Source organism: Eucyclogobius newberryi, unplaced genomic scaffold (genome assembly GCF_026437365.1).
Source record: "Eucyclogobius newberryi isolate DKJ021-1_F unplaced genomic scaffold, fEucNew1.0.hap1 SCAF_19, whole genome shotgun sequence".
Taxonomy (NCBI): Eukaryota; Metazoa; Chordata; class Actinopteri; order Gobiiformes; family Gobiidae; genus Eucyclogobius; species Eucyclogobius newberryi.
Window position 1 is genome coordinate 10,944,834 of NW_027315823.1, and position 24,769 is coordinate 10,969,602.

Sequence of the window (24,769 nt, forward strand, 5' to 3'; positions counted from 1 at the left end):
CAGATGGGCGTGATTGACAGGTGGATTATCCAATCAAGAACACACAAGGTCCAAACAAACGTTTCATGAATATCTAAAGAACATAATCCTGCTGCATAACAGTTTAACTGAGTCAGGCCTGATTAATGTATTGTAATATATTTCCTGCATAAAAACGAAATGCAATAACGTGGTAAACGCTGTCGCAGCAGCTCTTGGTAACTGATGAGCCGTGTTCCTGCAGAGAGGGTGCAGACTAGACACAGTGAGGAACAGAGATCAGTGAGAGAGTGACTGCAACCGCTACTGTAACTCTGTGTGGCTCTATAAAGAGAATGGCAATTTAATATAAATGTAAATCAATATGGTTTGTGTATACTGAAACAAGAAGAGAAGAGAAGAGAAGAGAGAAGAGGTAGGACAGAGACAAAATAGTAAATCGAGATTTCATGTTGATACAAGTTGTAACAAAAACTAAATAATAGTAGAGGAAACATAGGACATATTGGAATTGATCAGACTTTTTTTTCCTCTTTCTTTGACCTGGCAACACTGCGTCCCCATAGAGACAAGGAGGTGCAGGCTCTAGTGTTGTTTTGTCTTGTACATTTTCCGAGTGGTGGACCGTAACGAAGTCGAAAAGTAAAACTATTTATTGGTATCTGTACTTTATTTACAGTGGATATTTTCTACATTTGAGAGCAAGTTTTGGTACTTTCGGCACTAAACAAGATTTTTGAAACAGACTGAAAAGTGAAAAGTAGTTTCTGTATGGTTCCACCTTCAAGGCACTTTGCTAGGCAATGTGGGTGAAAGAGTCCAAAACCCATTGACATTTCCTCTAACGCCCCACTGTGGAATCTGTTGTTCCAGCAGTCTCCCATAGTCTCCCAACTGACAAGCAGGTATGTATACTCACCGTGAAGGTTTTGAGTTAAAGTCTCGACTCTGAGCAAACAAAACAAAAAGTCTAGAATCATTGAGAGCTGAAACAAAAATCAGCGTGAAATTCTGTTTCACCGTTTCAAATTTTAAACATGTACTTTGTATTTCAAATTAAGTACATTTTTTATGTGATACTTTTACTTGAACATACATTTGTGCTCCTGAATCCGTTCTGTTACTCAATTCTTAAAGGTGGTATGGACGATTTTTTCAGCAAATTTTTTATCATATTTCCTCGTGGCGTGGATAAATCATTTGTCCTGCCACGTATCAATCATAAAACGCACCTATCACTCACCTGCAGCCGCGTCAGGCTCGTCCCCACGTTTCCGCGTGCCTAAGCGCATTGATCTATCATAATATAGTTCCCTCAGTGTACGGGGCAAAATGAAGACAGAGAAAGACAGTTCGAGCTGACGCAGAAGTGGACAAAAATCTACGGGAGACGAGCGATGCGATGCGCTCCGTTGCGCTAATAAACAAACGCACGTGTGTGTTGTATCAGTCCACACGGGGGAGTGCGCATGCGCACTTCTGCCTGCGTTCTCAAATCGCCGAAATATAAATAAATACATTTAATTTTATTTTTTACGTGTAGCAAATCTTGACTTTCAAATATCCGAGACAGAATGCAGCACGAGTCCAAATCTGCTTGACTCTATTGCAACATTACATCAGCCACAAGTTACCCCAGCACTATTAGTGCACGCTTACTACTTTGTTTTGCTTTCTACATAAAAGAGGGTACGATATAGCAGCCCAAAACGCAAACTCATCGTCTGCAAACAGACCTTAAATTGAGCTGGGAGTTGGTCACATGACTTCGCTCCCTCTCGGCTGGAAATATGGCCGCTGTCAGAGGCGGCTTTAACATATTAATCATGCACAGTGTTGGACTCAGAGGAGAGGTAACTGTGGCTGTAGCTGTGTGCGAATGACACTAAGCTACGATATGTATGCTGCGGAATTGAATGTTTGTCTCACTTGATTGGCCTGGTTTTCATTATTTAAGTGTATGTGTTAAGTCTATTCAAATATTTACATCACTGTGAACAATGTTTTTCGAGAACGCAATGTGAACTTGTATTGAATAGCTTTGGAACCATCGAATAAATATAATAAATGTCCCATGTTTTAGTTAAAAAGCAAAATGTTGGTGAAAATATACTGCTTTGTCAAAAATCCATGGAGCTCCTTTGTGCTTTTTAGGTTCATACACCTTCACCAGACTCATTCTGATCATCTCAAATTAGAAAGGTTTCGACTGGTTTATTTTGGAGCGGCTCGGCACTGTTGGAACATTTACTCCTGCATTTGAAGGGTGTCAAGCCTTATTTAGGACTCTTGCATAGATTTTCAGTTTTCCCCATATCATCTGGGGAATTACTCAACATCATTTTTGATTTCCCCCACTGGTCACATTCAGATGGTTTCTCTCCAGTGTGGACTTTCGTATGTTGCTGAGCGTCCACACAAGTTGCTGTGAAAATTCCTTCTCACAAACATCACAGCATTTAGCCTTTTCGCCATTGTGGATTCTGGTGTGTCTTTTCTCATGTTCTGGTCAATTAAAACTCTCCCCACACTGGTAACTTTAGTATGGATTTTTATATGCGCATTAAGGGCACTAGATTGTCTAAATGTCATCCCACACTGGTCACACTTGTATGGTATTTCTCTTGTGTGAGTTCTGTGGTATTTTTTATTTTTTTTAGAATGGAAGCAATGGGCCATGTCTTTCCACACTGGTCACAGTCACATGTTTACTTTAGAGTGCGCCAGCAGGTGAGTGCCTGGTGGCCGCATCTTGTCCCATGGGACCCCGTCGGGCCCATCAGGGCAGTACAGTGCGGTACATTCAACAAGCAGGTGATGCCACCAGGCCCGGTTACAAAGTATGTGGAGAAGCATCACTGCTCGTAAGAATCCATATGTTTCAATGTATTTTTAAGCAATAAAAAACCTGTTATTGAATGAATAATGCCATATTGTGAATCATTCAAAGTAATGCAAAAACATCCACATGGAGACAAGTAAGTGGCAGACATTTCACCAGTAAAGCTACACATTTAGCACGTATGGGTATGAGGCTATGGGACGCTTTGACATCTCAAACACAAAGGCCAGTTCAATTTGGTCATACTCATAAAATATCTGTGTAATGGTATTGTGTGGTGTCATTTTGTTTAGAAATAAATATATACACAAATATGTAACTTCCAGTCTCCTCTCTCCCTGTCGCCCGCGGTTACATCACAGTGGGTCATCACACAGTGTCCTCGTTCAAAGAGAGGAGCACATACATCAGTGTCAATGGAGCTGCTGTCTGAATGTGCTCTATTCTGGTCCTGAGCCATCACTCAAGACCACTGGCTTCAGACCACTGGCTTCAGACTACAGGTTTCAGACCACAGGCTTCAGACCACAGTCTTCAGACCACAGTCTTCAGACCGGCCTCAGACCACAGTCTTCAGACCACTGGCTTCAGACCACAGTCTTTAGACCAGTGGGTTCAGACCACTGGCTTCAGACTACAGGTTTCAGACCACAGGCTTCAGACCACAGTCTTCAGACCACAGTCTTCAGACCGGCCTCAGACCACAGTCTTCAGACCACTGGCTTCAGACCACAGTCTTCAGACCACTGGGTTCAGACCTCAGGCTTCAGACCACAGACTTCAGACCACTGGCTTCAGACCACAGGCTTCAGACCACAGTCCTCAGACCACAGGCTTCAGACCACAGTCTTCAGACCACTGGCTTCAGACCACAGGTTTCAGACCACTGGCTTTAGACCAAAGGCTTCAGACCACTAGCTTCAGATCACAGGTTTCAGACCACAGGCTTCAGACCACTGGCTTCAGACCACAGGTTTCAGACCACAGGCTTCAGACCAAAGGCTTCAGACCACTGGCTTCAGACCACAGTCTTCAGACCACTGGGTTCAGACCTCAGGCTTCAGACCACAGACTTCCACTGGCTTCAGACCACAGGCTTCAGACCTCAGGCTTCAGACCACAGACTTCAGACCACTGGCTTCATACCGGCCTCAGACCACAGGCTTCAGACCACAGGCTTCAGATCACTGGCTTCAGACCACATGTTTCAGACCACTGGCTTTAGACCAAAGGCTTCAGACCACTAGCTTCAGATCACAGGTTTCAGACCACAGGCTTCAGACCATTGGCTTCAGACCAAAGGCTTCAGACCAAAGGCTTCAGACCACAGGCTTCAGACCAAAGGCTTCAGACCACTGGCTTCAGACCAAAGGTTTCAGACCACAGGCTTCAGACCACTGGCTTCAGACCAAAGGCTTCAGACCACAGGCTTCAGAACACTGACGGCTTCAGACCACAGGCTTCAGACCACTGACGGCTTCAGACCACAGGCTTCAGACCGCAAGCTTCAGACCACAGGCTTCAGACCACAGGCTTCAGACCACAGGCTTCATACCACAGGCTTCAGACCACAGGCTTCATACCACAGGCTTCAGACCACAGGCTTCAGACCTCAGGCTTCAGACCACAGGCTTCAGACCACAGGCGGCTTCAGACCACAGGCTTCAGACCACTGGCTTTAGACCAAAGGCTTCAGACCACTAGCTTCAGATCACAGGTTTCAGACCACAGGCTTCAGACCAAAGGCTTCAGACCACTGGCTTCAGACCAAAGGCTTCAGACCACAGGCTTCAGACCACAGTCTTCAGACCACTGGGTTCAGACCTCAGGCTTCAGACCACAGACTTCAGACCACTGGCTTCAGACCACAGGCTTCAGACCTCAGGCTTCAGACCACAGACTTCAGACCACTGGCTTCATACCGGCCTCAGACCACAGGCTTCAGACCACAGGCTTCAGACCACTGGCTTCAGACCACAGGTTTCAGACCACTGGCTTTAGACCAAAGGCTTCAGACCACTAGCTTCAGATCACAGGTTTCAGACCACTGGCTTTAGACCAAAGGCTTCAGACCACTAGCTTCAGATCACAGGTTTCAGACCACAGGCTTCAGACCATTGGCTTCAGACCAAAGGCTTCAGACCACTGGCTTCAGACCAAAGGTTTCAGACCACAGGCTTCAGACCACTGGCTTCAGACCAAAGGCTTCAGACCACAGGCTTCAGACCACTGACGGCTTCAGACCAAAGGCTTCACACCACTGGCTTCAGACCAAAGGTTTCAGACCACAGGCTTCAGACCACTGGCTTCAGACCACAGGTTTCAGACCACTGGCTTTAGACCAAAGGCTTCAGACCACTAGCTTCAGATCACAGGTTTCAGACCACAGGCTTCAGACCATTGGCTTCAGACCAAAGGCTTCAGACCACTGGCTTCAGACCAAAGGTTTCAGACCACAGGCTTCAGACCACTGGCTTCAGACCAAAGGCTTCAGACCACAGGCTTCAGACCACTGACGGCTTCAGACCAAAGGCTTCAGACCACAGGCTTCAGACCGCAAGCTTCAGACCACAGGCTTCAGACCACTGGCTTCAGACTACAGGTTTCAGACCACAGGTTTCAGACCACAGGCTTCAGACCACAGGCTTCATACCACAGGCTTCAGACCACAGGCTTCATACCACAGGCTTCAGACCACAGGCTTCAGACCTCAGGCTTCAGACCACAGGCTTCAGACCACAGGCTTCATACCACAGGCTTCAGACCACAGGCTTCATACCACAGGCTTCAGACCACAGGCTTCAGACCTCAGGCTTCAGACCACAGGCTTCAGACCTCAGGCTTCAGACCACAGGCTTCAGACCACAGGCTTCAGACCTCAGGCTTCAGACCACAGGCTTCAGACCACAGGCTTCAGACCACTGGTTTCGGACCAAAGGCTTCAGACCACAGGCTTCAGACCACAGGCTTCAGACCTCAGGCTTCAGACCACAGGCTTCAGACCACAGGCTTCAGACCACTGGTTTCGGACCAAAGGCTTCAGACCACAGGCTTCAGACCACAGGCTTCAGACCAAAGGCTTCAGACCAAAGGCTTCAGACCACTGGTTTCAGACCAAAGGCTTCAGACCACAGGTTTCAGACCACTACGTTGTGAAATAAATCCACATCTGTTGAACCTTTTTAAGTAGATTTGGATGGATTAATGTTTTTTGAGTTATCTTATATATTGTAATTTTATCCAGATAATTTTATCCAGGTTTGGCCTTTGGATCACAAGTTTGAAAGAAACACTGCTGCACATAGTATAAAAGTTCATACCAGGAGTTACTTTGGTCCAACAGCTTAAACACTCGACCATCCTGGTCATACATACAAAGTGGTGTTTAGATCTGTTTTAGATGAATATTTAATTTTTGGCTGATGAAGAAGCTCTGCAATAGACTAAACATGGAACATTTTCCAAAAATAGATACAAAAATGTAATCAACATTATAAAGAAAAACAAGCAGCAAACAAGATCACATACAGTACTTATATTCAGCTTTTGCACCCACATTTTCAACCACAAACTTCCTTTCCAAGTACTCATTTCCCGTAAACAGCATCAGTTGTCAATATGACACATTTTCACAGATTATCATCTTAAACACGGTCAACAGCAACCCATAACTACCAGTATTGTTTTTTAATGTATCAGGTTCAATTTAACTTTAGCATTTAGTTGTTTCCATAAACTCAACACAGCTTTATACAAGTCTCAGGAGCACCGGGCGAAGCAAGTAAATAAAAAAAAAAGACTTCACGAGCGGGCACACTTTTTTTTTTTTTTTTTAAGCAAATAATAATTCGGAAGTATTAGTTAGATAGATAGAAGACATGCACCATATTGTAAAGTGTTGAAAATTCCATTGCATTACTGTACTTTGGTACTTGGTCTTTTGGCAGTGCCAGTGCCAGTTTTTTCAATCAACACTTCTGTTGTATTTGTATAAGATGCTGCCAAATGTTACGGTCAGAAGCTTTCATGCTGTGATGGACATGCTGGGGTCCTGGAAGAAAATGTCCTGCCAATGAGACCTGCCATATGTACTATTATGTAAGAGCGTCATAATGGCTCAGTGGACACAGGTCAAGAAGGAAGTCTGGAGTGAGTGATGAGCACATGTTAAGAGCGTTTGACAATTTTCTACAATTTCCTACAATTTCCTACAATTTTCTAAAATTTTCAAAAATGTTCTAAATGTTACCACATTTGGTGTATTAATATAAATTATAGTTTAGTGACAGTGAAAAACAGAATAAACAATCAAACAACAATTCATTTTCTCAAAACATAGAGATTAAGGTAGTAGTAGTAGTAGTAGTAGTAGTAGTAGTAGTAGTAGTTTGTTCCGTCATTTTCCAGCTTTACAAGGATGTAATAACCTTACCATTGTTTATCTCGTATTCTTCAAGTGTTAACATGCTTTGTTTCCTTTTAGACATTCAAATATTAGCATTTGTAGATTTTTCTAAGCATTACTGCAGCTCTTTTGCATTTTCTGTGTTTCAGGGAGCAGATTTTATTGCTCACCATAGACACTGCTAAAATGACAATCTACACTGACTATATCAGGCCTAAATGAAAGCATGGTTGAAAATGAGACTAGGTGTAGGAGCCGGGCAGTAAGGTCTCATGTGTGTGTTCTTATGTGTTTGTGCTGAACAGTCACAGGAAAAGGTTCAACTGCAGGTTTAACAGCAGATTAATGTCACGTAGCCACTTTCAAAAGTAATAACATGTAAACGACATCAGCTGCATGCAATAGAGCACTTTTTCAGTTGTCGCAGAGTTGGAACTAAGAACTGGGAACACACTTTTAGCTCCTGCTCAGGGGTAGGTACTGACGCCTTTTACATTTACAACACTGCTTTTGTTGGAAAACATTTGTAATTAATTCTTAGACAAACTGTACTGATCCACAGGAGAAACGACTTGGCTAAGCAGGCTAAATAGTATCTAAAAAGTTGAATTTTGAATAATTATTATTGTAGAAAAAAATTCTGTTGTATCGTCTGGACAGTTTTGACTCAAGTCTGGGTACTCTGGTTTTTATATCCTACTCTGTGTAAGCCCCCAGGCCGTAGTTTGGACATGCCTGGATTACACCGACTGATAATTATCATATAGTGCCTGCGTGATGTCACGCAGGCACTATATGATAACACGATTTGAACAACTTTCACTTTTTGCAGAATTTTCAAAAGTATTAGTGACACATATTCATGTGCAATTACTGTCGTGATCACATGCAATGGTATTTATGTATTTATTTATTTATTTGTCTATGGGAGTTTTTATTTATTTATAGGAGATCTTCTACTGAAAGTGTTTTTCAGACTTTCTATAAGTGATCTGTTCTTCTGTATCTACCTCTGTATCTACCTGCGTTGCACCAATGAAATTTCCCCATGTGGGACAATAAAGGAATATCTTATCTTATCTTACTTTTTCCCCAGTGAAATAAATGGGGCATTATGAGTGTCTGCGTAATTCTTTAGGCTTTATTCTTTAGACTTTTGTGACGGGGAGAGAGAGAGAGAGAGAGAGAGAGAGAGAGAGGGGAGGGGGAGAGACGCAGACACTCTAGCAATGGCTTCAGCCGTTGCAAATTATCTAGTTGTAAATGTACTTGTTAATCATAGATTTCTGAAGCGTGGCAAAATATCCGAAACGTCCAGTGTGCACTCTTCGTCAGTCCTTCAAAACTCCAGCCTAAATATGAGCCATCGATCATTGTCAGGGTGATTTTTATAATGTGCACCTCTCATTAGAGAACAACGCTCTGAGGAGGTGATGACGCCGCAAAACTCACGAGCCTGCAAATTCACTGTAGAATGAAGGACTTTTCCCTCTGTAGCCATCTGTTGTTGCTATGTCAAAAGTCAAAAATGAAAGTCACAATTTCATCCATGTAGCACATCAGTAACAGGCACGTGGTGGTGCCCTGAAGGTATTGCACATCAGTCATTTAATAAAAAATAAGAGGGGAAAAGTGTCCACACCTATTCATTTTCAACAAATCCCATGCCAAGTATTCTAATGCAATTTAGTTTGTTTGTTGTTGTCACCATTTTGAGGAAGTCACTGTTAGATAGTCCTGATACTACATTAGAAAAGAACACTGAAGTTGTAAAGGGGTCATACTTCATACTCCAGCTACACTTCCATACCTGAGATAGTTGCTGATTGGATGAAATGAGATGACCTCATTGACCAATTCATTACACTAATTAGTGTTCTATGTTGTTAAATGACTGTATTTCTATCTAAAGCCTAATCATTAGAAACATGAACAGAGCCTTAGCTTGAACACATAATATTCATGGTTCAATGCGTTGCACAGTATTGTGGGGTTGATTCCTGGCCTTTTGCTTAATGTCTCTCCCTTCTCTCTCCTCATTTCATACAAACAAACTTATATTGAAATTAGACACACATTTGAACAAGTATTTATGGTGAGGAATATAAATCATATCAACAGGACAAAATCTGATCTTTCCAGTGATCAAATGTAAGACAATATAGTAATATTGAATAATCTATGATTAGTTTGTGTTTAAAATTACATTATAGAGTTTTTAAATGTATAATTACAATTGCTGGCTCAAGATCTGCATCAATAGTTGATGATAGTGTAAAAATGAGTGTGAAAAAAGTCTGATTTCAAACTGGCACACTACTGCCCCACTGTGGCTTGAACGAGAACAGCATTCGTTTTTCATACATCTTTTATATAATAAGAAATGGAATTAGAATTATTATGCAGAAGAATAAACCAAGCTATAGACAAATGTGCAATTCAAAATAAATAAACAGACTTTTATATCAGTAGCCCAATTTGGAAAACAATGACATAAAAAAAGGGGGGGGGGGGGGGGGGGAATCACCAGATGCCCTGTCGCACCCAGACAAAGTGGTTGACATGTGTGCCCAGGCGTTTTATGAACTGGCGATCCTCTGGTTTGAAGGTGAACACGTTAAACCAGTGCATCACTAGTGTCCAACATTATACTTATAATTACATTTTTTAAAAACAAACTTTATTTAGAAAAAACAACAACATAGAAAAAATATAAAGACAGTCATTTTTCAGGATGGACAACAAAAGCATTTACACACTAACCCGTTTGTTTGTATCCTTGAGTTTGTACTTGAGTGTTAGAAACATAATAATGAAAGGCACAGAGATGTCAAAGATACTAGAAAATATAATACAAATCATGATTTCTGCACATTTGGTCTCTAGTCTGGACTCTTTGAACTTTCTGACTCTGGACTTTCTGGACCCTCTTGACCTTGGACTCTCTTGACCATGGACTCTCTTTACTCTCTTGACCATGGACTCTCTTGACCTTGGACTCTCTTGACCATGGATGCTCTTGACCCTGGACTTTCTTGACCATGGATGCTCTTGAGTCAAGAGCATCCATGGTCAAGAGAGTCAAGAGATTCCAGGCCAGTTGACCATGGACTCTCTTGACCATGGACTCTCTTTACTCTCTTGACCATGGACTCTCTTGACCTTGGACTCTCTTTAGTCTCTTGACCATGGACTCTCTTGACCTTGGACCATGGTCAAGAGAGTCAAGAGAGTCCAGGCCAGTTGACCATGGACTCTCTTGACCATGGACTCTCTTTACTCTCTTGACCATGGACTCTCTTGACCTTGGACTCTCTTTAGTCTCTTGACCTTGGACTCTCTTGACCATGGATGCTCTTGACCCTGGACTCTCTTGACTCTCTTGACTCTCTTGACGCTGGACTCTCTTGACCTTGGACTCTCTTTAGTCTCTTGACCATGGACTCTCTTGACCTTGGACCATGGTCAAGAGAGTCAAGAGAGTCCAGGCCAGTTGACCATGGACTCTCTTGACCATGGACTCTCTTTACTCTCTTGACCATGGACTCTCTTGACCTTGGACTCTCTTTAGTCTCTTGACCTTGGACTCTCTTGACCATGGATGCTCTTGACCCTGGACTCTCTTGACTCTCTTGACTCTCTTGACGCTGGACTCTCTTGACCCTGGACTCTCTTGACCCTGGACTCTCTTGACCCTGGACTCTCTTGACCCTGGACTCTCTTGACCCTGGACTCTCTTGACCCTGGACTCTCTTGACCCTGGACTCTTCTGACTCTCTTGACCCTGTACTCTCTTGACCATGGACCATGGACCAAAAATCTGTATCGTGATCACATTGTATCATGACAGACACTGTGGCAGAGTGGAGTCCTCACATCAAGAAGGTTCCAGGTTCGACTCCCGGGCCATTCTGTGCAGAGAACTATTACAACCCAGACGTATAAACAGTAAAATACAAATAAAACAAGAACAAAAATTAATATGACTGGCAACGTAGTCCCATTTGTTGCTATTATGTCACTATTATGGACACTTTTGGTCATTCACGTGTTTGAATTATGAGGAGGCGGAGCTACAGTCCCTATTCGTGCTGTCTTTTAATGAAGGTGAGAGTTTTGGAGATCCTTGTAGCGAAGATGCTGAAGGTGACCTACATGTGAAGAGAGGAGTTATTGATGGCTTCTGCTACTGTTCACCTTCACTCTGACCTCCACCGCCGGCCAGCTGGCCCCATCCGCAGGTCGGCACACGTACTGCAAGAAAACAGGTCCAACCATTATATTCATATATTGACTAACGCAATTATCTTTATCGCGACTAACACGATATGTATTGTAATAACACCAACGTTCTCCATCCGACAGAAATTTCCAAAAGACTCATTTTATACATAATTTTCCTTCAGATTCAAATACATACGTACGTTATTTAGTCACAATTCTGTCTCTGTTAAGTTGTTATTCTGTCAGAGTTTCACAAACACATTAAGGCATGAACATATTTGCTTTAATATAACTGAAAATATTGTGTCAAAAGGTGTTTTCAAGTATCAGAGTGGAGACACTTTTGGACCATCCCTATCCAGTCTAAATTGAACCGATGGATTATGGGGTGGATAGATGGATGGGGATGGGTGTGAGGAAACTACTTTAATTATCTATGTAAAGCACTTTGTTTGTTTTATGGATTGGCTGTTGCTAACATTTCTCGCTGTATAAAGCTGCTCGTCTTGTGTGTGTCGTGTAGCAGGGGTTTCTTCCCCTCAGAGCCACATTAGCAGAGAGGGGAATGGGTTTGTCCTGCTGTGTTCTACCTCTGTCTGCTCCACAGCCTGGCACTGCCAACCAGACCGCACTGCTCAAGACCAGAGGCACAAGGGTTAAAGGAGCTACATTATGTGTTTTCAGGTACTTCAGGTATAGAATTGTAACATAAGTAGATCATCATTCTACATCTTGTTAATTGTAAACAGCATTGTTCATCTAAAACGAGTGAGTATTGAAACAGGTCCATCGACTTCCTGTTCAAACCTGCACAACTGATAAGCCCCGCCTCTTCATAGCGGCGTTTCACCGTAACGAGCAGCTAATGTACATTTTCTTATTTTTTAAAAGTGGCTATTTGCCATTTTAGAATACATTTGTCACTCAGAGTTTGAATTTTTCAAATAAACACAACTAAGTACAGTGCAGAGACGTGGGCGGGGATAGGGGGTAGGTGGAAACAAGAATTTTCTGCGCTCTCGAGCCTCAGTTGCAGGATTATTCAAACATGTAGGAACCAATCACAATAAAACTTTGGACTCAACTAAAGATAAAGATAAGGTCAAAAGTTCAATAATGTGTTCAATAATGTGTCTCCTTTATTTTTATTTCCTTCCCTCCATTCCTTATTAAGATATAAGAGGACCTGTTTACAGGAGTTTTGTTAATAAGAGTTTTTGTTTTTGTTCATAACAGTTCTTCTATTAAGAGTGCTTTTTAAACTTCCTATAAGTTATCTGTCCTTTCCTTCTGTATCTACTGCGTTGTAACACCAAAATGTCCCCATGTGTGGACAATAAAGGAATATCTTATCTTATCCTTTAGAGAAATACTGTACAGCACATGAATAACCAGAAACATTTGATTAAATTCCAGCTGGAGGGTTCTGCGTAGTTCAGTCTTGCTGTAACGCTGCCATTGAGCGTACACTTTCTCTGGTTCAGTTGAGGACATGCGGTTCACTTCTGGCTTCTTTGTCTCTGGTTTACCTCTTTAGTCGGCTGGCCATGGTTTGGAGCTTTTTTTTGCCGTTTCCAGAGCTTCTGCTATGGGCATGAGCCTGTACCTCTTGGGCACTGTTTTTTTCATGGTGCCTTTCACTGTTGGCTCACTTCTCGCAGAGCCTCCTTCATTTTAGCTTCCAGCCTTCTTTTTCTAAGGTGTTGTCTGTCATTAAGTTGGTATTTGCTCATTTTGCCCCAGCAGGGATTCAAACCAAACCCTGAAGTACTATAAACATGATTTGTTGTAATTTCTTTGTATAGACCGTTTAAAGTAAACAAATACATTCCAAATTCCAGAATTGAGGTAAATGTGGTGATGTAATTTCAATGTCAACCTCAGAATATCACAATTGATTTACCGTAATATGAGATTATAGTAGTATTTTCTCTATCCTAACTATTTTCCACCCTGGAAACTCAAAATAGTTGCTTAGTTTTGGTTTATAAAGACTTAAAATCCTTTACATTTAAATCCAATGTGAGTTAATCATTGAACATCTGTTTTGGATTAAGAACATTCAGTACAGTACGACATATATATATATATATATACACGTTAAATTCATAAATCCGAATAATTCTAGCTATACAACTGTTCTAGACTGTAACAAATAGTCTGAGTGTAAAATGTATAATCTTTTCCTAGGAGGAAGCTATGCACTAACTTACCCGAATAAAAACATGATGAAAACAACTTCTGCTTTATTATTTATACTATATTGCCAAAAAGACTCAAACAATCGTGTCATTATGTAGATTATGCACAAATAATATATCAAATGCAGCATTTTACCCTTGTAGCAGCTGGAGCATGTAGCGGACGTGGAGGAGGACAGAGTGGTACAGGGCCATTGAAGAACTGAGCAGATGCTGGGGAAGGGTTGCCAGGTTCGATTGACGCTTTTCTCGATTATGCTTTAGTTAGTCGCTTGTCCTGTTCTAGTGAAGGCCACAGCAATAATGACACGGTTGATCAATTTACGTCATATATAACAGTCACAGAGATGAAGGCATGGCAAGTTTATATGTAGAGTGCAATTCATACACAAGGCAATTCAAAGTGCTTCATACAACCGGAAAACATGCATTAAAATCACATACACATGACAGAAATTACAAAACAGTTAAACACTTAAAAGAGAAGAGTGCAAATCAAATCATTTCAGTCATATGTACAGCTTTTATCTTAGATTTGAACATTGTCAGATCTTCAGGAAGACCCATGACGTCCTGTCTATGCCATATTCTAGTCTATTTTTTATTCTCAAATGTTATTTTATGCAGGCCTTAATTTTTCTCTATTTATTATATATACATATATTTTACTGTTATTAATAATTGTTTTGTTTTGCAATTTGTGGAATAATGATTCAGTTGTAATCATCTGGATACGCTAATAACCCTGTAATGGCTGCACCTTCAAACAAAAGCATTGGTAAAACGTTTAACACGGAGTAGTGGGTAAGCAAAATCAAAATACAGCCGCATATGGTGAACGAAACATTTTACAGTAAACCCACGTACCTGGCAACTCACGCACGTACGTCCTTCTTCCGGTATGGGGACGCCGGACCCATGACGTAAGCACGTCACGTCACTGCGCAGCCGCAGATGGACGCAGACAGACTTAAACAGCATGGCGGACGAAGTGGAGCAGGTTTGTGCAGCTGCGTTCACTCATTTCATCTAGTTTCTTCTACAAACGACTCTCGAAAATAACCAGAAACGATTTAGCATTAAATTGGTTCTTAAATATACTGTTCAGTCCTGTATATCCGTAAGATTGGTCAGAAAACGTGCACAAAAGAAGCCATCGCCGGTGTAAAACTTTTAGCCTTGTGTACTGGGAGTTCTTAATCAAAACGTGCATTTAATTTTTCAACGAATTAAGTGTGTGAGAAATGAAGATTATCCTGGGATTTAACGTTCTTTTAAAATAATCTAAGTAAATCTGCGTATATCTACCTGCGTTGCACCAATGAAATTTCCCCATGTGGGACAATAAAGGAATATCTTATCTTAAAACAGCTCTTTTGGTAATCATTTTTGTAAAAATACTTTTATACCAAGGCAAAAATCAATAAAGGCTTTATATTTTGTATAGCAACTCAAACGTATATAATTACATATATAATACATTCTTGGAGCACACTGTACTGTTTCTTATTAAACTATATAATTTACCATTTAAATTTCCCAGCACACAAAACAAGAAATAAAAAGATAAAAATTGCCTAAGCCTATAGAACGTTATACTATATAATCATTAAAGATTTTAAGTTGGTCAAAAAAGAAGTAATCTGTAATTTCAAGGGTAGAAAGGTTAAATTTTCTCTTACAAATGATGAAGAAAAACAAATAGTTGCCTGAGGCGTTACTAAAAGTACTGTATACCAAAATATCCCCTTAAATAGACAAATGATGCAAAACACAAACGTTATGTTTTAAACCAGACTCCGATATCACTCACAGTGAGTGGTTTTCATTTGCCAACCCGTCTTGATTTGGCAAATTATATCCACAGATATTTGTCTATTTTGTGTATTTCCATGTATGGTTAAAGTAATGCATCCTAAATTCTGGATTACAAACATCTGTGGACCCTGCTAAAGCCCCTGAGGACAGCCACAGTAACATGTTTTTCCTGTATGTAATTATAGTGAAGAGAGGAATGTACTCTGAGGCTACGAACAGGCAGGAGTGTTAGAGAAGGGTCCAGTTCTAGCTTTAGTCAAGTGGTCATCATATGTTTGATTCTTCTGTCTGAACTTATTCTGCCTAAGTCTGTGTCAAAAGCGGAATGGAATTGCATTTCTAATATTTGAGTTTGGTTTATTTGCCGTTTGTAGTTTAAAACCACGTTGGAGAACATTTAATGAGCTCCGAGTGCACAGTAAAACACTTCAAACCGCCACATTAACAAAAACGATATCACACTAAAAGTACCAAGAAACATTTAAACTGAAATAAAATTAAAAAGCTAATTGTCTGGTAAGTTAAATGTAATCGATCATGGAATAAATAATTGTTCTAATCAACTTTGAAACATGCAATGCAAACAATACAAATAAGTTAAAGGTTATTGATTTTAAAGAGACAAACTTTGAAGCATTAAAGTTCAATATTTTACTTTTAAGATTGTAAAAGTGACAAAAATCAGATCCTAAAACTGCTCAATTGAGCGAGGATCGATTCTATAAAAAAAAAAAATCAAATCACAAACGGGACCAAATTTCCAGAACAGTTTAGAATGATTATCAGAACTAATACAAGATCACAGGGCAACATAAAGAAAGTGCTATTATTTTGTGTTGAAAATGCGTGTTTTCTGACTCGTATCTGATTTTTTTGCCCCAGTAGAGATGTATTGTAAAAGCATCTATACAGGTGAAAACAAGACCACGGCACTTTTAATGTTCCGTTTTTTCCGGAGTATAAGTCGCACCAGCCAAAAAAGGCATAATAGAGAAGAAGTAGTATAAGTATAAGTCGCACCCTGGCCAAAACTATGAAAAAAGGTGCGACTTATAGTCCGGAAAATACGGTAAACGTAAAGCTCATTTTAAGACTCGTCAAAACAAAGTAAAATAATGAAATATCCCACAGTGACATGTGAAACGTGATGCGTATCCTACACAAGAAACAAACAAATGCAAAGGTCGCATTTCGAAGGGCCTCCTCTTTACTTCACGACATAATTAACGGTAAACGAGAGTCAATTTAACGCTGCTGTTGTTGTTCAATGTCACTGATATTGCATAAAAATATAGAAATTGAACTGTGGTCGTTGCGTTAAAACCATTGGTAGTACCCGAGCGTATACCCGTGAGTGTTTTCAGCGCAGAGGGCAGACGGCTGACCCTGCCTCCCCCGGCGGGCTGGTCTGTGCTTGTCTTGCAGCAGCCGACCCCCAACACGGTGGAGGAGCCGCTGGACCTGATCCGGCTCAGTCTGGACGAGCGGATCTACGTCAAGATGAGGAACGACCGCGAGCTGCGAGGGAGGCTGCACGTACGTACCGACTCTGTGGAGGGGAAACATCCAATTGTATTTGACTCCGAGGAGCAATTTGAGAGGTTGTTGAGCAGCAGGAATCGAAAGACGAGAAGAAAATGTCAGCGTGATTTGTTTTCTTATTTTCTTTAAACATGCTCTTGAGTAAAAGCCTCTTCTTTATGTATAATCGCATACAAAAACATACACATATTATCGCCAAATGTAAAAAAATTAAATAAGAGCCAGGGTTTCTCAGGAGAGTTGTCCTCGGCTGGTTTTCCGCTCAGAAACAGCAGGGGGCGACGGGGGACACTTCAAACACCCCGGAAATACATATTTAACCGACACACAGACGTTCAGTAAGGTGAAAATGACTTAGTTCTGCTTTTAATTAATGTACTGTATGTATTGTAAACAACTCCTGATATTCGTTCTGTCAGGCGTTCACTCAAGTGAGTTAGAAGAGGGAATTACTGTGGGGAAATAAGCAAAAGCTAGCTTGCCTTGACGCGCTAATGTAAGCAGGCAGGTTGTAATGAAGGTGATTCGAGGCAGAAATGCTCAGAACGAGTCTGAGATGATTTATGGACTTACAGATGTGAGAATTTAGAAATGTTTTTAGTTTAAGTCGAGATTAGGTCTGTAATTCCTTTTAGTTCAGTTTTCTTGACAAAACAGCCACGTTAAATCCATAATAGTTTTACTTGGACAGAAAATATACATCTTGAACTCTTGATAAATTGTATGACTTCATGAACATGATTCTTTGAGGTTGAGTTGGTGTCGGCTCTGGGCCCTTTGTTCATGTTTAGTTTTTATTATTTGACAAAAATGTTTGAACTGTATTTATATCTACTTAAGTCGTAGCTTTAGTCGTGAATGAAGGTAAACATTGTGAATGGAGGTAAATGAAGGTGTGTTTGTGCTGAGGGAACAGAGTGGCTCCTCGTCCTGTCGGCAGAACCGTGTGGCGCATGAGTTAGTGAGTGTGCGTTTGTGTGCCAGGCGTATGACCAGCATCTGAACATGATCCTGGGAGACGTGGAGGAGACGGTGACCACAGTGGAGATCGACGACGAGACCTACGAAGAACTATACAAGGTACACATCATTCTGAGTTAGTGCACAAAGTGTGTCGTACAGTGTTAATAATCAAAATAAGACTGGAAATTCACAGAATAGAAAAGCAACAACAACATTTGTAACAACCATTTAGACTCATATCGTTTATCGGCCTAAGCTTTCCCCACATCGGTATCGGCCCAAACTGTGTGTGTGTGCGTGTGCGTGCGTGTTACATATATATACACACACACACACTGGACATATATGCATATGCGAGTATCACACACTGTTTGGTTTTTACTCGTCTAAAATCAGTGCTTTTATCCTTTTCCAGTCGACCAAGAGGAACATCCCCATGCTGTTTGTGAGAGGAGACGGCGTGGTCCTGGTAGCCCCGCCCCTTCGAGTCGGATAGACCACTCACGCTCGCTCCCATTCATTTCTAGCCCTTGCCATAGTCGTTTCAAATATTAAAATACCAGTTCCTGCTTTAAATTGGAAGTTATTGAAAATATAGACTTTGTTTTTTACATTTAAGTGAACATCCGGGATACTTGATTTTTCTTTTTTTTGCATTATGATGTATGTATATGTGAAAAAATGTTCCTTTTTTTGGGCGTGGGACAGAATCATGCTCGCTCTGAGAATGACAGTTATTGTTTTGAATTTTGGTAAAGTTAAATAAAAAAACAAAACTTTACTGTGTTGTAAACGTTATTTTATTTGACTTTGGGCTTCATGATAAGGAATAGTTCTTGCGATGGCATATAATTCATCAAAATGTAAAAGAGTGAATCCAATATTTCTGTTTGGAATGAAATGTTTCAGTTCAAGGTCTATAAAGTTTAGTCAAAACCTGTAGTAGTTGGTTAAAGGTCCACCAGAGGGCAGTGTTGGTCTGATGTAATAGCGCACACGTTTGGAAAAATATATCTAGTTGCGATTCTTCTGAAAATTATTGCTTTTCGATTAGCAATTTTTTTAAAGTAAATTCTGTTTCCACTCCAGAAAAAGTGTTCAGACCTCCACATGCGGTCTTATTCAATTATTCTACATTTAATCTTTTCTAATGTGTGAACGTGCCTTGTGAGTCACTATACGACACATTTTGGGACGAGATCTGAAATGAGCCGCCACAGCTTTAATAATCAGATTCTGGTCATATTTTTAACGCATGAAAATACTCTAATATGAACCACGTATTTCAGAACACGTAGAGCACAGCAGCATTTAGATAAAACAATAGAGCTGTACTATACACAATTTAAAAAGTAAAAAAAAATAGCAACTTTGAGGCCGTAAAGGACAACACAAATGCATCATTATTGTTCTCCTTTAAACATATTCTTGTACTTCTGCTTTAGCTTGTCATGTTTTAGAACTAAAAGTAAGAACGCATTACTTTATATCGTCAGAGTTTGTGTTGGAACTCCCTCTACTGGCGACAGAGGGAACAGCGATGGGGGAGAAACTAAAGCTAGCTTACCCCGACATGCTAATGACTGAGGCTGGAATATTCAATAAGTCTGGAGATGGTTTATGGCATTCCTTACTATTTTTTTCTCCCCCCGAGGGCTTTATTTTGAAACTCATACAGGGCAGAGGGCCACAGACCGCACGGCAATGAAGTAAATCATTCTAAATGTTTGATGTAGATTTGATGAGCCTCCACAGCTGTAATAAGACTTGAAACATTAATATTAAATCTGCGTCACATAAAAATGGTTGTGATTTAGGTTGATAGCATATTGTTTTCCGGGTTTAAAGTAAAAATGTGTTGTTTGGGCCAATTTAACAGGTAAGGAAGCCTGATTGTCAACAACAATTGGTCTGAGGCCCCAACACAACTGCTTTATGGACTTAAAAAAACGCAAACAAGATCTGGGTGCCCGACCTACAGCCTGTCGACAAATCTGGGAAATTCTGTGTTTTCTGAGGCCTTACGGAACAGGATTCACATAAATACAAACACAAATAAAAACAAAAATACAACTCCAAAGTGATGAGGGAACAATGGAACAATAACACGGTTTTAAGCTCAAAAATAGTACATTTTGCGTTGTATGTTACTGATCTTATTACTGTGTTTCCATCCACACCCAAAATCTGATCATCATCTGATTGCTAGAGTTATCAGATTATTAAAATGTAAACATCTGATGTGAATAATTTGAGGTTTTAATGAGGTAAATTGTGCAAAAAAGAGCAAAATAATGTGGCAAACATGAACGAGAAAATGTCTAAAACTGAAAGCGACATTTTAAAATCCACCGTACTTTGCCTTCACAACACCGCAGTTACTCTGAAATCCATTTGATCAAACGACACCGTGTCACTGCGTTTTCCCTTGACCATGTTACAGGTCAGCTCTGCGGAAAGGCACGCCCCGCTCACAGTAAGAATGCATGTTTTTCGAGGTATTCCCGCGCAATAAACATAACCGTAATTCAATAAACGCGAGCTCGGCCAGTTTAACGCCGTGGAATCCGACGGACAAGCGTTTGACGCACCACAAAAGTTCCACGGTGCACCTTTAACGTGACGTGAGGCGTGTTGTGACTGACAGCCGAGTCTGCGAGCGACCGACGCGTTGACATTCTCACGCACTCGGCTCACAAGACGTTTGATGTGGCAGAGTTCTTTCAGCGCGGCACTTTTCTCACCATCCCGTCCACGGCCTGTCGGGTTTAAGGGTTTAGAATCTGAGCCAGGTCTGCGGAGAAGCGACGGGAAGAATCCGGGTCAAATACTTCCCAATGAATAGAGAAATATCTCGTTGGATAGAATACGTCGAGGTGGCGATATGTCATGTTATGTCCTGTTACCTCTTTGTCAATGTAAAGAGCGACACAATTGCTTTTCGCAGTAGTTAAACCTATATTTATTCAGTGATTTGTTACATGCAGCGCTTGTTTTGTTGGATATTTTGTTAAATGTTTAACCAGTATTGACCTAAAAGCACGAGGGAAAGGATTATTGACGTCTGGTTGAAAACTGCGCAATCGGTTCTCGTCTGCCAATGTATTTTTCACGAGAAGGACACACAGTTAGTTCTTGTTCCAGTTCAGATTAAGAACAAACGTCTTGCCCCTTGTGGAATTGTATGAATTGGTGGCACATAATGTAATGTTTGCTGTTCTTTTTCAGCGCTAGATTTATACCTGGACTTTATCGTAAAACGTCAGGGCTGAATACGGTCTAAAATGTGACTAAACCAGCTCTTAGATGAGACTTAAGTGTGGATGAGGTAGTTGTAAATAATGATTAACACAAACATAGCCGTGTAAGTCGATCAGGATGCACCAGAGCGAAGGCACAAACAAACAATTTCACGCCGCTTTGACATTGGCGACGGTCAACAGGCCACGCGCCAAAGTAGTATCATTGTTGAACACATTGTACAACGTCTACCTCACTCTTGGCGTCTGCAGTATTCTTGTGAGGCTCACGGGCCTTTTAAAATACCCGTCAGGATCAAAGAGAGAGAATAATAAGATCAGGACCTCAATCTGCCCAACACCACTGCCCCTATTTAAACGGGACAGGAATCAGCTGACGGTTACAAGCCTCACAACGTGTCACATTTAATTAACATCAAACCTATTATTATGACCGTGGCAAATACTTGCACGGATAATGTTCAAAGCACTGATTAAATATATTAACATTTACATCGAAAAAAGGTCTTGGGAGTTATTCACACACATTTGCCGATCAAAAATAGATTTTATTAGAGTGTGGGCACTGCAATCCTGATAAATTTCTATTCTCTGAAACATGGTTCACCTCCAGGATCTCAGACGCTGACATTTCATTGGGCAATTATAATACATTCCGTTGTGATAGACCCAGTAAAGGAGGCGGGGTAGCAATGTTTACCAAATCTTGTTTTACTGCAGCTGTGAATATCAAAGTTATGGCTCTTGATGGTGGTTTCGGTAAAAAATAATACTGGGGAAATGACAGTTGTAGGGTTCTATGGTCCCCCGTCTGCACCTGTTGGTGAGCTAGAGGACTTCTTTACCTTCCTTTCCACTTGTGATAAGTCTGAGTTGCTTGTTTACATGACATGAATGTGGCAGTATGGGGGTTGCTCCACAATTCGACATCCAGTAGGTGGCGCGAAAGTGTATAAAAGCGTTTTGTCTTCTTCGTCTCTCTCTCTGCAACTCGTGCATTTCCGGTCCGGTGTACGCCCTGTCCTCGCCGCGCCAGGTAGCTATTCACTCCGTTGACCAAACTAACCACTTTAGTCATTTATTAACGCGTGTATTGTTTTAGTGCCGGCGTGTGGCTTAGCCCCGTTGCACACCGCTTCATGGCGCTTGTTGTCCGTCGCTTTGGTGGCTGGCACATCTTGAGAAGCTGGGGTGCGTAAGAATGACTATGTGTGTGTTTGAGCTAATCCTGCCTTCTTGTAGTCAGGCTTCGGGGTTGAGCCACCGGACGTCGCTGCCTTGCCTTTACCTGCCTTGCCTTTTCCTCTTTTTACTGTTACTTGTCCCTTCTGTGTGCTCCCTGCCCTGTGCCATGGGCCTGTTCCATTTAATGAATTCCAGGCACTTATAAAAGACTACCCACAATGCCAGTTCTCTTGTTTTGAATGATTTTATTCCACATTGTTTGTGTTTTAAAGGAACTTATTTTATTGCGTTTCTAGTTATTCTGTTATGTTTGTTTTATGTGTTTTGTATTCAACAGGGCACTCATGAAATAGAAAGTTTCTCTCATTCAGAATCCCTGCAATGCACTGTGACTTCATCAGTTTTTCTCACACTTACATGAAGCCAAGTTGCACCTCTATGAGACGAGGAAACATGCATTTGTCCCGCTGTCATTTTGCGTACACTATACTTGGCTCTTAAGCGTTGTCAGGGTTGGGCTTTTTTCTTCTTTTTTGCTTGATCCAGCCCGTGGTTGTCATTTCCTCCGTTCTTCTGGCCAAAAATCTGCCACAGTGACAATATATCAAAAGAGTGATGTATGTGCTCTCTGCTCAGTGCTTTCAGAAAAGGGAGAGCCTAAATGACACACGTCAAAGCTCCAGGTTCAAAAAGAGATTTACAGAGATAAGTTGAACATGTACAACCTAATTTTATGTAGAACTAGCAAAGTATACTTTTTGTGAAATAATTGGAAGCTGCAGTAACAACTCGCATGTTTGCCACAGTAAACAGATTAACAAACCCTCCAGCTCAGCTGCCGTTAGAACTCATATCTACATCCAAGTGTAATGAGTTTGCATGAGTTTGCAAGTTCAGGGCATTAAAAATGCTATAAATCCCACAATGCAAAAAATTACCCTAAAACCACCAAGACACTTAGAGCGAACTCACTTTACACCTGTAACTGACAAAACTGTCCAGGAGATCATCACCAGTCTGAGTTCATCTACATGCTGCCTCGATGTGTTACCCACCAGATTTCTAAAGTCTGTGCTGAACAGTTTGTTAGCACCACTCACATACATAGTTAACATGTCGCTTCAATCTGGAACATTCCCAAAGTCTTTGAAAACTGCGGTCATAAAGCCTCTCCTAAAGAAGAGCAGTCTTGATGCTGCAGTACTGAGTCATTACCGGCCCATCTCTAATCTGCCATTTTGGGGCAAAGTCCTTGAAATCAACTCATTTGATGTTTTTCAGTCAGGTTTTAGACCTCATCACAGCACTGTGACTGCTCTTGTCAGGTGACAAAGGTGACAAATGACATCCTCCTGAACACTGACACGGGCAAAGCCTCAGTCTTAATTCTGTTAGATCTGAGTGCTGCTTTTGACACTGTTGATCGTGGGATCCTCTTACAGAGACTAGAGGACTGGGTGGGCATCACTGGCACTGCTCTCTGTGGCGGATCCAGGAACCCCTTTTTTAAGATCGAAAATAATACATTTTCTGTGTTTTTATGGGGCAGAGAGTACGTTGTTCGGGCCTGACAGAGTGAAGGGTATTTTGACGCTACTGGGCTCCACAACAATTCGCAAATACATGACTTAACACACACTCCGTTGCAACGGCACGACTTTCCCGTGTTTTGCCCTGTGGAGCAATGTGCTGCGCAGTACTCGATGCGCTAAGTGGAGAGGGCGAGCGTCACCGTGGTCAGCGCGGCGAGCGTCCGCTGTGAGCGCGGCCAGCGCTCTAGTGACGTGCTACGCACTACCCGGATAAAGACCCAAAACAAACCCCGCAACGATAAAAAATATTTTTTTAAAACCTCAAGACGCTTGGAGCAAATAAAGATATTCCCTAAACTCTGCTCATCCCTAAAGTATCTGACTCTGATCTTCTATGATCCTGACTCTGAGTCCAATGGATGAAAAGGCCAAGAAGAGTTGATGTATCTAAATGATTTCAGCATTATAATATTAAAATACTGCCTTCACCCATGACCTCAAACTGTACCAATTTTCATAACATACCAAAATTGTGAATACAATTGTGTATTATGATACAGTGCTCACTGGTAATACATTTAAATGACTGTGTTTATGTTTATTTATCATGTGAATGATTCCATTAAGTTTTGGGTAGCCAATATTGAAATTTTCTGATGGTGTATAGGCCTATACACCATGTAATAGTATGTTGAGGGTGCATTAAACCTCCTTACCATCCCCTTGAAAGATTCTGGGGAGAGCACTGACACCGGAGTCAATTTCAATTCAAAATTATTCATTTCAATATCATCCGAGAAGTCAACTCAACAAAGAAT

At 41.2% G+C, this 24,769-nt stretch overlaps 2 protein-coding genes across 2 annotated transcripts in view; both read left to right on the forward strand.

Moving 5' to 3' along the window:
* LOC140365355 (SH3 and cysteine-rich domain-containing protein 3-like) overlaps positions 1-19,670 on the forward strand; it is a 360,861-nt gene extending 341,191 nt beyond the window's left edge. Inside the window, exon 14 of the mRNA XM_072451741.1 lies at positions 19,660-19,670. The gene's annotated coding sequence lies outside the window, so the exon portion shown is untranslated. The remainder of the gene's footprint in view (positions 1-19,659) is intronic.
* On the forward strand, positions 14,595-18,531 carry lsm3 (LSM3 homolog, U6 small nuclear RNA and mRNA degradation associated). Its single transcript, XM_072451746.1, has 4 exons — positions 14,595-14,651; positions 16,895-17,005; positions 17,996-18,091; positions 18,390-18,531. Exons 1-4 carry the CDS (start codon positions 14,631-14,633, stop codon positions 18,468-18,470), a joined length of 309 nt encoding a protein of 102 aa, XP_072307847.1. The 5' UTR covers positions 14,595-14,630; the 3' UTR covers positions 18,471-18,531.
* Positions 19,671-24,769: the final 5,099 nt, after the last annotated feature.

Excerpts from the sequence above, each read along its gene's own strand:
- lsm3 (XM_072451746.1), top strand. The coding sequence starts at position 14,631 with ATGGCGGACGAAGTGGAGCAG. Across the intron at positions 17,006-17,995 it reads AGCTGCGAGGGAGGCTGCAC|GCGTATGACCAGCATCTGAA; the intron begins GTACGTACCGAC and ends TTTGTGTGCCAG. Across the intron at positions 18,092-18,389 it reads CCTACGAAGAACTATACAAG|TCGACCAAGAGGAACATCCC; the intron begins GTACACATCATT and ends ATCCTTTTCCAG.